At 55.7% G+C, this 15582-nt stretch overlaps 1 protein-coding gene across 1 annotated transcript in view; it reads left to right on the top strand.

Moving 5' to 3' along the window:
- Positions 1-386: 386 nt before the first annotated feature.
- Positions 387-15582, top strand: part of LOC121448267 (multiple epidermal growth factor-like domains protein 6) — a 97989-nt gene continuing 82793 nt past the window's right edge. The window contains exons 1-3 of the mRNA XM_041652136.1: positions 387-505; positions 6397-6531; positions 11634-11743. Of these exons, the coding sequence (XP_041508070.1) occupies positions 387-505; positions 6397-6531; positions 11634-11743 (364 nt within the window). The remainder of the gene's footprint in view (positions 506-6396; positions 6532-11633; positions 11744-15582) is intronic.

Here is a 15582-nt window from a genome sequence, read left to right as displayed (position 1 = left end):
CAGTGTGGGCGGGGCCGAAGGCGGAACGGGCGTGGCCTGGGCTGGGGGTGGGGCCGAAAAGGGGCGGGAGCCGAGGCGGGGAGGGGGCTGGGGTCCGGGCGGGGGGTGTGCGGCGGGCAGGTCTGACTTCTGGGGCATCCCGCTCCGAGTTCGCTCTCCAGCACTCCTGGCAAGTGTCTGCAAGCGGAGTGTGAAGTTCTCGGCGCTCGTGGCAGCTGCACCATCCGCACCTGCGGCGACCACGCGCCCCGCACCTAGTGCGGCTCGGTTGCGGCGTTCCGCTGTCCGCTAGGGCATGGCGCGCGTGAAGACCGGGTCTCGCGGCCGCAAGGGCCTCCTTTGAGTCGGCGAGCAGAGGACCGAGTGGGAACGCAATCACGCGCACGATGCCTGTCCGGGTGGAGGCGAGAGCGGCTTGGCGCGCGGTGGCCCTGGCTATGCTGCTGCTCCCCGCCGTGCTTGCAGCCGTTCCGCCGCGCCCCCCGCGCCCGCTGCAGCCGAGCATGTGAGTAGCGCGAGTCTCGAGGCTCGCGGTAGCGACGCTGACCCGAACAGAGCTCGGGGCTTTGTCCCTGGGGCCCCAGAACAATGGGTTCTTTGCCTTAACCAAGGAGGGGACGGTCTAGACGTGGGGTCCAGGGTTGGATATGGGGCCCTCGAGGCTGCCACAGGACCCCTAGTCTCCCGGCTCCCGCCTCTGCCGTGAGAGTCCTGCAGACTTAGGCGGATGCTGAAGTTTGGAGAGGTGAGGAATCCAAGCCCCTGCGGTGCAGAGTCCAGCTGGGGGACCGGCTTGGAGGCGGCCGAGAGGAAGCCGCCTGGTCCCACTTCCTCCCCAAGCTGGTCTCCTGGGGTCTGGGGGCCTGCGCAGGGGCGGGGGTGCCCAGAGGGGGCTTCCAGAACTGGTTTGTGTGTTAAACACGTGCGCTCTGGGGCCTCGGGAGAAGGAATTTAGTTCTAGAATGAGCAGGAAGAGAGGGTCAGGGAGCCAGCGGCGACGGATTTAATTTTGAAAGATGATTCCCCAATAGGCTGGTTAGCGGTCTCTCTTAAACTGCAAAGCGATCCCTCTGTTGGCCTCAAAGGAAAACCGGTGCGAACTGAGCCTAAGTGGATGAGGTACAGGGATGAGAGGCATACGGCCCCCACCTGGCCCTTGCAGGGTGCAAGATGGGGCCTTGTAAACTTGGCAGAGCTGCTGGGGCTGCATGGGGAGTGGAAAGACCCTAAAGGCCTGAGTTGGGGCTTCCTCTCTGCCAATTAGAGCGCCCATTCAGCCACAGAAGGGACTTGCTGCTCCTGTCCAGGACTGGCACTGGGGGATCCACCTCATACTTGACCTTGAGGACAGAGGCGTGGCTGGCTCTCCTGGGGAATGGGGGAACACGTTTCTCACTGGGGCAGGTGCCTTCCGGACCCCCCACTCTAGGTCTTGCCTTTGATCCTTGTGGCCATTACAAAGGAGAGCTGGTCTGAGTTGGGGACATCTCACCCGAGAATGGGAGCAGCATGGGTCCCTGACTTCTCCTGTTTATGTCTCTTAGTTGTGAGTTTGCCCAGAAGGAGCTTCAACCCCAGGATGATTATATCGCAATTAGCTTGATGGGCTAGGGTTGCCAGCCTGCCTGCCCCTTTTCATGATTAAGAGGGGCAGCAGACACAGGCTTCCTGAAGTTCTGGGTGGATGGATGCAATCTGGCACATGGGTTCTCCACCCAGCTCTGTCCACTCCTGATGATCTCCCTGGGAGTGGAGCCAAGGCCTTGCTGCCGGTGTCCTGCTCACCTGGGCCCAGGAAGTCTTCAGCTGTTGAGAAAGTCGTTGGAGCTGGTTGTGAATGGGTGGGTAGCCGGAGAGCCTGCCCCTTCCTGCTTGATGCGTTTTCCAGAGTCTGCCTTCCCTTCTTCCTGCAGTGGGGGCTGCACCTCTGAGGAGTGTGCCCCCACTTCCTGACCCTTGTGTCCCAATGGGCCTCTGTTCTTAGACTGTCCATTTTGGGTGGGTCTGAGTTCCAGGTTGGCCAGAAATCCTGGCTGTCTTCCTCAGAACTGCATCTCTCGGGTGTCGGCACATGGGTCCTAGCTGGCAGGGCCAGTGAGGGAGAGATAGCCTTCTGGACTTTGGAGAAGGAGTGCTGGATTTGCTGAGCAGACAGCAGGTGGAAGGAAGCCCATGAGGACCCGCTTCCAGGGGTGACTTTGCAGGTCTACTCTTAACTCCCTGCCACTCAGAGCAGCAGGATAGAGGGGCTGGGAAGGCAGCCAGGGCCCTAGAAAACACTTCTTCCTGGCTGACCCTCTCCGCCCTGCTTGACTTTCCCCCCCTGAGGCGTTCTGATGAGCTGGCAGGGCCTGGTACGGCTGCCACACCTCTTTGGCCAGTGTTCATGAACTGATAGCTGCACAGTTTTCATGGTGCTCTGTCCCCCTGCCCATAGCCCCCTGGTGTGCAAGCCACGGGGGGCTCATACCTGGTGTGCAAGCCTGGCCTGCGTGGGTTCCAGGGTAGGGCAGCTCCGACTCCCATCCCAGGTGCTCTCGTGAATCTGCGGAAAATATGGGTGATTCTCTGGCTGCTGTTGCCTGGAGGGTGCTCAGATTCAGTGGGTAGAGCCTCGCTACCTGCTTGGTTTTTGTCTCGAGTGACTTTTCAGCTTCGTGGAAGCTTGGCTTGGCTGTTTCATCTGGAGATGGGAGTGACTGCTGAGCAGTGCAGGGCTGGTATGGATGGCTGCATAAGGTCTTCCTGCAGCCCCGGTGAGGACAGAGAGAGAGGCTGCCTGGGTGCTGAAGCTCTGAGTCCCGGCTGAGACCATGCCACAGCGTTCATACACAGCTTCAAAGCACAGGCTTCTCCCAGGCAGAAGCCCCCTGGGCAGCTATGCTAAGAAACCCACCAGGGCTTTGGAATCAGCTAATGACTGACGATGACCCCTCCTACCCCAGGCAGGTCCCTCCGAGCTCAAGTTCCGTCTTGCAAGCTCTTTGGGCCTCCTGGCCCTGAGGGCTTAAACAGCCACGTTCTCTGTGGATCTGTTGTGTAGCCCCTAATGCTCCTCTTCAGGGTGTGGGGAAGCTGACATGGTGAATGGCCAGATGTCCCAGAAGACAGGAGGTGCCGTGCCGTGGTCAGGGGGGCAGAGCAGGGGAAGGAATGCATGTCTGCTGAACCTCCTGTGACCATCTTGTGCCTGGTGGGAGGCCTCTGAGGGACTTCATCTGCCTTCTCACAGTGTTGCTAGGCCCCAGACAGCCACTGGGCTCTTATCCCTAAAGCCTTACACTTGCCGGTGTGCCAGCTGTACCCAGGCCAGGGGAAGTATGCTCAGAGGTGAGCCATGAGGCCAGATGAGGGAGGCAGAAACAAATCATCCTCCTGAAACAGGGTCAGGCTGGTTATAGAGACGGTATGTCTCCCACTTCCACACCTTGGTAAAAGGTGCCATTGCCATGAACACCCCTGGCCTCTAGCTCCTTCAAAGACTTCCTGGAGCAACATTCCACGCTTCAACAGATGGCTCTGCAGCTGGGCTGAAGTCCCCTCCCTCTGCTGGCCCTGGGTCTACCTTGTGGTTTGGGCTTTGCCTTTCCCGCCTCGGTGAGAAGCTACATGCAAATACAAGAAACAGAAAGACACCTTCAACTCAGTGTTTGCTGTGTTCTTCTGGGGCCTGAGCTGAGGCTGTCTTTTTGTCTCTTCCTTCCCTTCCTCTAGTATCTAGTATCCCCCATCCTCCACCATGTCCCTTTGCCTGCACTTCCTAGGAGAGGTGCTGAGCCCAGCTTGTGCCTCCCCGTGTCCCTGTGAATGTCAGTTAACCGCCTTGCTGGGTCCCTGTAAGAACTCCGAAGCCCCTGGACTGGTCTCTTGTCCATGTGGCTTCCTGCAGACCATCCTCACATGGTGGGGGACGGTGGCATTCTCTACCTGTCACAGATGTCCTAATGCCCGCTCTGCTGCTCTCTCGGGCCTTCGAGAGGCACAGAGCGCAGGGGCAGGGGTCAGAGGGTGGACTGAGTGAGCATGCAGTCAGGGCATGTGACTGTGTCACCACACTGGAGCAGCTACCACCTGGCAGGAAGGGTTCTAAGTGGTTAGGGAAACAGACACCCAGTGTCCCTTCTCCTAGGCCCCACCTCCTGTTGGTCCTCCAGTCAGCTGCACTTAGCACTAGCCAGAGGGCAGGTGTGTGTGTGTGTGTGTCTATGAGAGGGGGGGCATATGATCAGGGGTTCCATAGAGGGCACTATCCTGTGGGCACACCACAAAGTGGAGGCCACAAGGACCAAAAGGCCAGGACCCAGGCCACGGAATGCTGAGGGCTTTCCCTGTGTGGAAACTGTTGCCCTTGTGCAAACTCTTGCCCTGGTCTCTCCCTGTCTCCCAGCTTGGGATCCTCGGCCCACAACAGACTCTCGGAAGTCTGGGTCCCCCATTCCTTAGCTAGCCATCCGAGCAGCACAGAATCTCAGCAGAGCCCAGGAAGTGGAGGGGCCTTTGGTCCAGGTACCGTGTCTGGTTGGCAGACGATTCAGGGGAAATCACTGTCACCTGTCAGGTGATGAAAGCAGCCAGCAATCTCCGTGGGCTGATGCCTTGAAGGTGCCTGGTGTCAGCATGGGGGAGGAAGAGGGCGGTTGTGGTCGTTGCTGTCATCATTGTCGTTGTGGTCACTGTGGTCGTCTGTCTCCCTGGGGATTGTCTCTAGAAGGTGGCAGAAACCTTTCCCATCTGACCCTTCTGCTTCGTCCTGTCTGGGATTCTACCTGGCCACAGAGAATGTGTTCACAGTTAATAGTGCACACGTGGGGTCCACAGCATACTCCAGGTCCCACTGCTTTGGCCTGGCACCCGAGAGTCCTTGCCCTGCAGTCACCCCAGACTTGAGATGCCCTAGATGGGACATTTGGGAGACTGGGGAAGGTATCATGGGACTGGGAGGACCAGGACATGTGACAGTCCTGCGCCTAGGATTGCTGATGGCTGCGGTGCTGACTCTGCCTTGCCTGTGTTGTGACTGATGGAAAGCTAGGGTTTAGATGGTCTGGTGTCATGCTGGCCAGGTGCAGACCCTGCTCCAGGCTGCGAGCCCCTGATACCGTGGCTGGGAGCCCCTGATACTATGATTGGGAGCCTCTGATACCATGGCTGGGCAGGTGCAGTCCCTGCTCCAGGCTGGGAGCCCCTGATGTTTGTTTTCTACGGACATCTTGACTGCAGGTGGTCCATACACTTCCCTGAGGGGGTGGCTTCCCATGCAGCAGAGCCAGGGAAAAAACAAAAATAAAGGCTTTTTGGTCAGAACATCCGTCTGGAGGTGGCTGGTCTAGGGCCAGAGCTGCTGGTTGGTGTGGTCCGGGTCTATTAAGTGCTGGACTTTGGACAGCACCCAGCAGTCACTGAGAATGTAGAAGTCATTTGGGGAGGGGTGCCTCATTGGGCATGGGATGGAGGCAGAGGTCAGGGCAAAGCTAAGGAAGCATCTATATGCCCTAGCAGGGACCTCCGCTAGGGTGGGAGGAATACCCTGCTCACTGTGTATACCGAGGATTTCAGGCTCTGAGCAAGTTGGAAAATGACTCTGGTCCGTGTGAGTGTCCTGTAACCCTTGGTGCTCGGGATTGAGCTCAGAGCCAGGCTTGGTCCAATGTAGTGAGTCTTGTCTTCTGTCCCACAACTTGCTTTTGCATTCCTTGGTCTCTCGGGGGTACAGGCTTGAGTGAGCCTGAGCTTTGCGTCCATTGCTTGGTGAGCATCTCCAGATTGTCCCTCTAGTTGATTTTCTCTCAGAGGGCTGGAGCCTTTTCTCCCTTTGGTGGGCTTGGAAGGCTGTCTTAGGTGACCTACCGTTGGCACTCTGTGCTCCCCTAGGCTGGCTTCTGGGACAAGTGAAGGGCAGAGACATAAGAAGAATCACTGCCCTGGGTATGGCTGGATAGTGGCCAGAGTTTTTGGTTTTCTCTTTCCTAATTCCTCCTTGAGCCCATCTCTACTCTTGGGTCTTGTCCACATACCCCTGCGTATTCTGAGAATACAGGGGAGGCACTGAGGTAGCAGGGGTGAAGGGGGGTGTGGAAAGAGCATTATTCTGGGGACCTGGACTTGGGGACCAGCCTGAGCCCCAACCAGGACTGTTCAAAAGGGATGGATGACCCTGCCTACCTTGAAGATTCTTAGGGACTAAGGCAGTGCCTTTGCAACACAGGATCCTGGCAGAAGATGCTGTGGCCATCAGTCCCTCTTAGTCCCCTTGTCCTGGAGTCCAGAGTAGATGCCAGGTGGGCATTGTGCTGTGGCCCAGTCATAGCTGAATCTTAGTTATAGCTCTGGAGGCGTGACTGGTGCCAGCCAGCTGTAGGTAGTGGAGAAGTTGAATGTCATTGTCCTTCTTTCCAGGCCCCATGTGTGTGCCGAGCAGAAGCTGACCCTGGTGGGCCACCGCCAGCCCTGTGTGCAAGCCTTCAGTCGCATCGTGCCCGTGTGGAGAGCAGGCTGTGGGCAGCAGGCATGGTGCATTGGCCAAGAGCGCAGGTACGTGGTGGGCATCCTGGTCTAACGGGGGGCAGTTCTCAGCTAGGACTGCAGAGTGACCTCTAGGGTCAGACAGCTTGGGCTGGAGCCCCACCTTGGTTCCATCTCTCATTGAGGATGTGGTCTCTTATTCCCAGACTCTAGAAGGCCTGCTTGGGCAGGCCCTGGCCACTTATGAGGGTAGGGAGGAGCCCTGGTGGTGGTGGGACCTTGCAGGGGAGGTGTGCTGATTGGCCAGAAGGTAGAAGCCCTGCTCAGCCAGCTGAGGTCCCAACTGGAGATGTTTGCCACCTGACCTCTGGGCCCAGTTCCCAAGCCCATGAAAAACTTATTGCTCAATGTTTTATTTAAAAATCAAATCTTAAGGAGTGCCTTTGCATAGCTCTCCTCCACAGGGCCAAGGGGAAGCTGGGCAGTGGGGGAGAGCCATGGAAACGTTGGGTGGTAAGGGCGTGGCAGAGTTGGCTGCAGCCCTAGCTAGGTGGAGGTGTGTGTCTGAGGAGTCCTTAGCTGGGCAGGGTGCTCAGCAGGGGGAAGCCTTTAGTGTTGCCTGTTGCTGCTCTTGTGGGAGCTGGGGTTCATGGGGTACCTGGGCCTGTTCTGCCTGGTCCAGGAACTCCAGAGGCTACTCAGAATTCAGTATTTGTTTGTCGTCCATTAGGGCTGGTGTAGAATAGAGATGGAAAAAGTACATCCGAGAAGCCTTGTTTCTCAGGGACTGTGGTTGGTCTTCTCATCCGGGACAAGCAGGGTGATATCCAAGGTGGTAGGTGATGGGGCGGGGCCTGCAGCTCAAGTCTGTGAAGCATAGAAGAGCCCTCCCCATGGAGTGACGGGCAGCAGGTCAGGAGACTTAAGAACTCAGAGGCAGAAAGGGAGGTCTCGACCCGGTCTCAGAGGTTGACATTTGTGCCTTTTCCTTCCAGCCCTCACATGGCCATGGGTGCACATGGGTGCACATGCTTATACATGCTTATGAAGCAGGGCTTGGTCCACTAAGCTTGTTTCCCTGTCCATAGTGTGTGAGAAACACTCTGTTTGGAAGCCACTGGAGCCCTGAGGCTGGAGACTCTGTGGCAGTCAAGGTCTATAGGTTGGCAGGGTTTCCTATGTGGCTGGTGGCCTCCAGCATCCTGGCATGATGTTCTCTGATATCTGGGAGGGCCACACTTCCCTGGCTGTGCACGTGTGTTGGGGAGACAGGACATTGTGAGTAGGTGTCGGGGAACGGTGTATATGGCATAGTGTCGGAATCAGGGTTTTCTGGATATCTCAAGAGGGCTTGTATCTAGGTTCTGGGATCCACATCATACTGCCCAGCTCAAGGCATCTGGTACCCTTCACCTACTCTCTGGCCTGTAACATAGACATTCAATCCCGAGGTTGGGGTGGGGGTCCCATGTGGCAGTTTGGGTTCTAGGTGGGGACCAGGGCTCTGTGGATGAGCAGCTGTTTATTATAGTTGAAGCCATTCTCTGTGTTGGACATAGGCCTGGTTCCCTCACCCATCCTGCTCTGAGGTATACCTGAGTTGTGTGCCTCAGTGCCTACAGAGGATGAGGGGGTCCCACCAGTTCTTGGGGATCAGAACTCAGTAGTACCCGTACCACCCAGGCCCACCTTAGCTCTCAGTATACAGTAAACACAGGCATGCTTGAGGTCCTGAAGTCTTTCTTGCTGTCTGTCCCAAGCCCTGGGAGATTCCCCACCCTCATCTGGACAGCTGATCTTCCAGTAGCTCCCCTGCTGTGGTGGCCCCAGCTCATACCTCTTAAGAATCCAGCCCCAGGACTACCCGCCCCCTTCTCCAGTGTGCCTGACCCTGTGGGATGTTGCTTCTTTTCCACTAACTGTGACTGGGTCCTTGTCTCTACCCGGAACCCTCAGGCCTGTCCTTCTTCCTGGCTCATAAGCAGAGCCCACACTGGATTGTAGTCTGAGGTTGGTCTCGGTGGAACAGGTGTTTAATATGGAAATGAGGTCAGAATGGGGCCTCACTGTTAAGTTGGATTGCTGGGACATTGGGGATAGCACACAGCGGTCTCTGGGACTGGGCTCGGCTAGTGGGCCTTATTGTCGGCCTTGCTGGCCTTCCAGCCGGCTAAGCCTATAACTTAGTCACGTGCCGAGGCTCCCTGTGCAGTCAACAGTGGGCTCCAGCGGTTTCTAAGCCCTGAGGGACTTCACACTGTAATGTCGGGCTGTGACCACGGTGTGGCCATGCTAATATGGAGCTTCTCTGTTCTGTCTTCCTCTTTCTGATGTTATGTGTGTATGGTTCATGCATGTGAATGTGCAAGATATGTACGAGTGGGTGTGACCATGTGTGTGCACACGGAGGTCAGAGATGTCCATCTCTCCCGCTCTTCCTTACTGTCTTGAGGTGGGTTCTCTTATCGAGCTGGAAAGGCACCATTTTGGCCAGGCTGGATGACCAGCAAGCTTCTAGTGCTGGGGATATGTGTATACGTAGCCGTGCCCAGCTGTCTACATGGATGTTGGGGGTTCAAGCTTATGTTTTCTTACTTCACTGAGCCATTTCCCTGACCCCGAGTGATTTTTTTTTGTTTTAGTTTTTGTGGGATGGTGGTTGCAGGGGGGACCCTCTTCTTGAGCTCCTGTGTGGCCAGCCCAGGCAGAGCATCCCAGTTTGGACTCCGGGTCCTAGCCTTCATCTGTGTGCGTGGCTAGGCCGAGAACTTGTTCTGGCCTCAGTTTTCCCTTCTGGATTGGCCTGGGTGAGGCTTAGGCCGTGCCCCACATGTGTCTGTCACCTGGTGGCTCCTGGCACCATCTTTTGTCTTAGAGTCATGGGCGTTTGGTGGTGGTGTGTCACCTCATCAAAGACAGGTGAGGCTGTCGTGACACCTGAGAGCATCTCACTGTGAGACCAGACAGACAGCTAGGTCGCCAGTCTAGGAACTCTCCAGACCACATAAAGAGGTCCTTTGAGGGGCGAGGGAGGAGTCCTTTAGAAAAAGAAAGGAAGGGGTAAGGAATGGAAGGTGGCAGGTATTCAAATCATGGGTCACAGGCCCTCTTGGGAAGCCCAGCTTGAGTACTATGGCCTCCATTCCGACCTTGTCCCAGAAGCCTCCATTCCGACCTGGTCCCAACAGCCTCCATTCCGACCTGGTCCCAACAGCCTCCATTCTGACCTGGTCCCAACAGCCTCCATTCTGACCTGGTCCCAACAGCCTCCATTCTGACCTGGTCCCAGAAGCCCCCAGCCCTACAGGACTAGAGAGCCCTTGTGAGCTAGTGTTTGTTATCTGAAGGTGAGCTGAGTTTGGTTCTCATGGCTGCCAGGCCTCTCCAGGAATCTTTTCCTTCAAGGGGCCTTGTAGAAGAGTGTCCAGAGGGAGCTGCACATAGCCCAGCCCTGTCTGCAGCCCAGGCAAGGGGATAAATATTTACGATGGCCAGACTCTAGTACTCTGTTACTGCCAAATATTGTTCACACTGTGATCGGTTTCATGTCCTGCCAAGGTGGTATTTTGTAAAGTGCTCCGAGACTTTCTGTGTGCCTAGCCTGTGTAGGAACACACACTTCCGGGAAGTGGCCTCAGCCTTGTTTATTGGGCAGAGCCCAGGGCCACATGGCTTCCCGTGTACTGGACCAGATAACACAGCCTGGTTTGTTGCCTAGAGATACAGCCTGGGCCACCTGACCATTCCCAGGGCCTTAAGTGCCCTTGACCTTGTGACCGTGGGCCTCGCTTCTGGGCAGGAGGGTAACCCTACCGCCATAAGGGCAGTTGGCACTGCAGGATGGAGACCAGTCGGGAAGCTGGAGTCAACCATCTCCTCTTTACCTGTCTTTCCTCCCCCGTCTCTGTCTCTGGTTTCTCTTTGTCTAGTTCCTGGTCTGCAGCTACAGAGACTTTACAGTCAGAGGGCTCAGGGGCACCGACCAAGCTGTGCGTTTTATGCTCATTTCTTAGCACTGCTATGACAAATGCTGGCAGGTCAGGTGGCTTAAAAATGGCTTTGGAGGAGTCCACAGTTGGATAGAAACTTGAGTTCAGATCCCCAGAATCCATCTAAAAAAATGTTAGGCATAGCATCGCACACCTGTGATCCCAGTGCTGAGAGGACCCAGACAGGTGGATCCCTGGGGCTTGCTGGGCAGCCAGGCTAGGCAGTTGGTGAGTACCACATTCAGTGAGAGCCTGCTTCAAAGAAATAAGGTAGAAAAAATAAGATTGAGGAAGACACTCAATGTTGTCCTTGCCTCCACATATATAAGACACATGCCTGTGTACCCACACGAGACATAAAAATGCAAAAGACAAACCAGTTTTTGAAGCTGGAATTCCTATATAGTGGTGAAGTCCTGAGGGAGCAGCTATCCCAGCCACCAGTCTGGTGCCACTGGCTGCCCTGTTGTGTCTGTCTTGGGATGTCACCAACTGCCCCATCTCTGCACGCTTTCCTTCCTATATTCTCAGTACGGCACTATTCAGTGTGTCCTCATATTAACTGATGTCATACGGCACTATTCAGTGTGTCCCCATGTTAACTGATGTCAGTACGGCACTATTCAGTGTGCCCCCGTATTAACTGATGTCATACGGCACTATTCAGTGTGTCCCCATGTTAACTGATGTCAGTACGGCACTATTCAGTGTGCCCCTGTATTAACTGATGTCATACGGCACTATTCGGTGTGTCCCCGTGATAACTGATGGCAGCTTACACAGACTTTGTTCCCTACTCAGTTGCCTTTATAGGCAGGCATAGATTTGGGGGAGTTAGTGTTCAAACTCAGTATCAGAAGTGACAGACAAAGGTATCAGACTGGACAGAGCTGACAGCCGGGAGAAGCAGCCATGTGCCTTACTAGTCACTCGAGTGAGGGAGGAGTCTGTGTGGCAGGCAAGGTGGGGACAAGATTCCTCCCTGAATAGGATGGAACCACCCTGTGAAGAAGGCAGAGACCTTGAAGGGAGGAAGGAGCCAGGCTCTGGTGTCTGGGGCATCAGCTCCCTGGGCACTTCAGCCTGCTCAACCCCCATTGGCAAGGACCTATCTTTGGGGTGTTCTGAGAGCCCAAGTGCTGGCCCTGTAACGATCAACACATCCTTTCTCTTCTGTTCCAGGACTGTCTACTATATGAGCTATAGGCAGGTGTATGCTACGGAGGCCCGCACTGTGTTCAGGTGCTGTCCGGGGTGGAGCCAGAAGCCTGGCCAGGAGGGGTGCCTCTCAGGTGAGTGCCCATCTCTCTCAGCTGGTACTGGGCAGACTGAACAGAGGCATGTCTAATAGGGAGCATCTGCCTGGCTTTGACTCTCTGGGTACTGACCCATACATAGCTTTTGTCCTCTTGGTCCCTGCCCTCAGTCACATTAGAGATCCCAGGGACTCCAGCACCACAGTTCTGTCTGCCAAAGACTGTTCGAGCAGAATTCAAATGGAAGGGACAGTGGATTTGCAGAATAGTCTGTAGAATCGTGGGAGGTAGAGCTGGCCTGGTACTGGCATCAGAGGGAGGAAGGCAACTTGAGCATCTGGCCATGCCAGGGACAAAGGAATAGGCTCCTGGCCATGGAGCATGGCTATTGTGGCTGCTGGAGAGGCCTTGGTCTGCAGGTATGGGACAGGTGACTAGCAGGTGGGTGTGGGAACCAGTGACTGGCAGGTATTATAGGGACAGGTGACTGGCAGGTGGGTGTTGGGGACAGGTGACTGGCTGCTGAATGTGGGGACAGGTGACTGGCAGGTGTTATAGAGACAGGTGGCTGGCAAGTGTCGTGGGAACAGGTGACCAGCAGGTGTCATGGGAACAGGTGACCAGCAGGTTTCATGGGGACAGGTGGTTGGCAGGTGTCATGGGGACAGGCCAGCAGGCAAGAGTGATATTCCTCTAGAACAATCATCCCTAAAGTCACTGGGATGTCTGGGAGCCACACTCCTCACATCAAAGGTTAAGCATGGTGGGCTTCACCTTTGGAGACTTAGCTGCTTGTCCTGAGGTGAACTCTAGTGAGAAGTAGGGAAGAGAGAAGGGACGGTTGGTGATTTTTTTTTCCAGGAGGGAAGTGAGTCACTCTCCGGAAAGGAGCAGAGGGAAAAGGACAGGAGGCCAGCTTGGAGGTGACAAGACTGGGATGCTGTCCAGCACTCCTCAGGTTGGGGTGTTCTGGCCCAACACCAGTATCTCCCTTCCCTCTGTGGCTCTCTGGAGGTGTCTGATGTGTCCCCTTCTTCCTGTGGCTTATAATTGGGGCACAGATATCAAAGTCTGGGGCCCCTGGGTTTCTGCTGTGAGGCGGGGGCTCCCTGGGTCGGCCAAGGGGGCACTAATAATGGAATGGGAGAATAGGGAAGCATCGGGTGTGTGTGGCTGCATGGGAGGGAGAGGGGGCTTGAAGGCTTCCAGGGACAGGTGGATGGAAAGGGATGCTGTGGGCAGGATGGTGGGGTCGGGGAGGGGAGCAGGGCAGCCTGTAGCCCTGTGTCCCCTCTGAAGTCTTGAGCCGGTGTCTGGTGAATATCCCAGGGCGAGAGTGGGCAGAGGCAGGCCAAGCCAGGCTTGACCCAGCTGTACAGGCAAGACACGGGTGCTGGCTTTTGTGGGCAGGGTGGGTCTGTAACAGGGCTGCAGGTATAGCCATGATGACTCAGCTTGTCTGTATGAGCCGGATGTCAGGCTGTCGTCCACATGCGGAACTGTAAAGTGTAGGCAGACCTTTTCTGTGTCCTGGCAGTCGCTCCAAATAACCACACAGAGACTTGTTATAAACGCTCAAGCTTGTTGCTAGCTAACTCTTACATTTAAAATTTCCCCATACTTCTTATCTATCCTCTGGCATGTGGTGGTACTTTCTTTCAACATAGCATGTTCATCTTGTTTCTGTCTGCATCTGCTTGAGACTCCTTAGACCCTGCCTGTCTTCTTCCCAGCATTCTCTATGCCCCAAAAATCATGCCTAGCTATTGACCAATCACCTTTTTATTAACACTGAGAGCAACGCATTTTCACGGTCTGCGGAAGGATTATCCCATAGGACAGAGAGCTCAGGTGGTTGTAACTCCCAGTCTGTGGCAGAAGTGGGTACGGGAGCAGGGTGAGGCTGCTAGTGGTGGCAGGGGGGGCTCTGGTTGTCACATGGCCTGGGAGCCACCGCAGGATCTCCACCCAGAGCCCGGGCTTCCTTAGTTGTTTGTTTGAGGCTTGTTTTCAATGGAGGGCCCCTAGTTACGTGTCTGGCCTTGTTTATTTAATGGCTGCGGCCCAGCCTGTGATCCAGCATCTCTGTCTCCGGATGCTCTTCGCCTTCCTTGTTTATCACAGTCTGGTTCCCATCCTTGAGGGGCCAGTGCAGGTGTGAACCTGGGCCTGTCTCCACCCTAGAGGCTGGAGATCCAGCACATTCCGTGATGGCCACATACTCCTTTGTTTGTCCACCACTTTCTCAGGCTGTGCCCGGTAGCTACTCACGGCTGGTGTTGGGGCCAGGGGCTGGCAGGGACAGCACCTGCCTTGGGAGCCCTTGATCTGGCGAGGAGACTGTTGTGGTTAGCGTGGGACGGGGTGTGGAGTTGAGGCTAGGCAGGTGGGGGACATCCTGGGGTGGCTATTGGCAGGGCAGGTTTTGGTCATGGTGTCTGCCCTGCATCATCAAGTTGGTGTTACCCTCTCACCACTGTCTTTCTGGAGCTGGCATCATGCTGGGAGCCACAGCCTCATGGTCAGCATGGCGGCTTCTCTGAGGTCCTGTTAGTGAGACACTGGGCTAGGCAGGGCCTGACCCAGGCAGGAATGTGGGACAAGTGGCTACTAGTGGGCTGGACACCTACCCTGTGTGAACCAGGCAATGAAGGCTAGGAACTCTGGGCTTAGTTCCATCCCTGCTCCTGTGACCTGCGATGTGTCAGTCCCCAAGACCTTGGCAGGAATGACAATGCCCCTCTCAGAACCATGGGTGTAACAAGTGATGTCCTGTCTCTACTACACAGTCGGATCTCTGGCGGGGTCCGCTTGTCCAGTTGTTATTAAAGGAGGCCAAGATACCTGTTGGCAGCGAGGCAATAGCATACAGGGTCACTTTGCTGAGGGTTCAGGTGGATCTGTGTCAGCTGTGACCTCCAGGGATGGAGTCGCCTGGCTCTGCACTTCTCCGTCCTGTGGGCTAGAGACCCTGGGAAGTCTCACACCAGCTCGGCTGTTGTGAGTGAGACCAGGACAGGAGCAGGTGGATAGGGCTTCTGCCCTAGAGCAGAAGTCTCAGGTCCTCCTCAGTGGCTGGAACCCCTAGATGTCCTGGCTCCCCACGGTCTCCTTAGATGTCCTGGCTTCTCCATGGTCAGGTGTGAACATAAGCAGCTTCCCACAGTTTCCTCCCAGCCAGTGTGCCCGCAGGAACAGTGAGAACTAGGTGGGCTCAGGAGTCCTCATGCAGCGGAGAGAGATGCTCCTTTATTTCCAGCCTCCCCATTCCTCCGTCACCTCTAGCGTCCCCCACAGAAGGGCAGTGCCCTGGCTGCTAAGTCCAGCCCTTCCCCAGCCATTGTGAAGCTTCCTTGCTCCGTGTGACCTGGAAACCGTAGGAGGACAGTGTCAGCCTCAGGGTGCTCGGCGGACCTCGCCGTGTTTGTGTGTGACTGATGGAGGGATGGAGGCCAGAGAATGGCAGGAAGCTGCTAATCGGGCTGTGATTTCTCCCAGGTCCATTTATGGGATGGTGGCTGGGAGGTGACCAGAAGAAAAAGTGCTGGGTGGGGTGTCAGGGGTAATTACCCAGCTTCCCGAGAGCCCTGGCGGCCCCGTGACGTGGATGTGGCTGACCCTGCCCCTTCTGCTTCCCAGTCCTCTGAACTCCACTCTTTTTTAAAATGACATAATTATTTATTGATTCTTTGAGAATTTCACATTATGCACCCCAATCCCATTTACCTTCATATCTGCCCCTTACCCCTACATTGCCTCCTAAAAGGAACTCCCCCCAAACTAGTTAACAACAAAACAAACAAAAACCACCTCATTCCTCCATCTTTGCAGCACCTCTCCATCCATCCTAGTGGCCTTGGGACCTGTGGTGTGTT

This window comes from Microtus oregoni, unplaced genomic scaffold, assembly GCF_018167655.1.
Source record: "Microtus oregoni isolate MIOR12 unplaced genomic scaffold, Mior012 000005F_ref0000423, whole genome shotgun sequence".
NCBI lineage: Eukaryota > Metazoa > Chordata > Mammalia > Rodentia > Cricetidae > Microtus > Microtus oregoni.
This window is presented reverse-complemented; position numbering and strand designations above follow the sequence as displayed.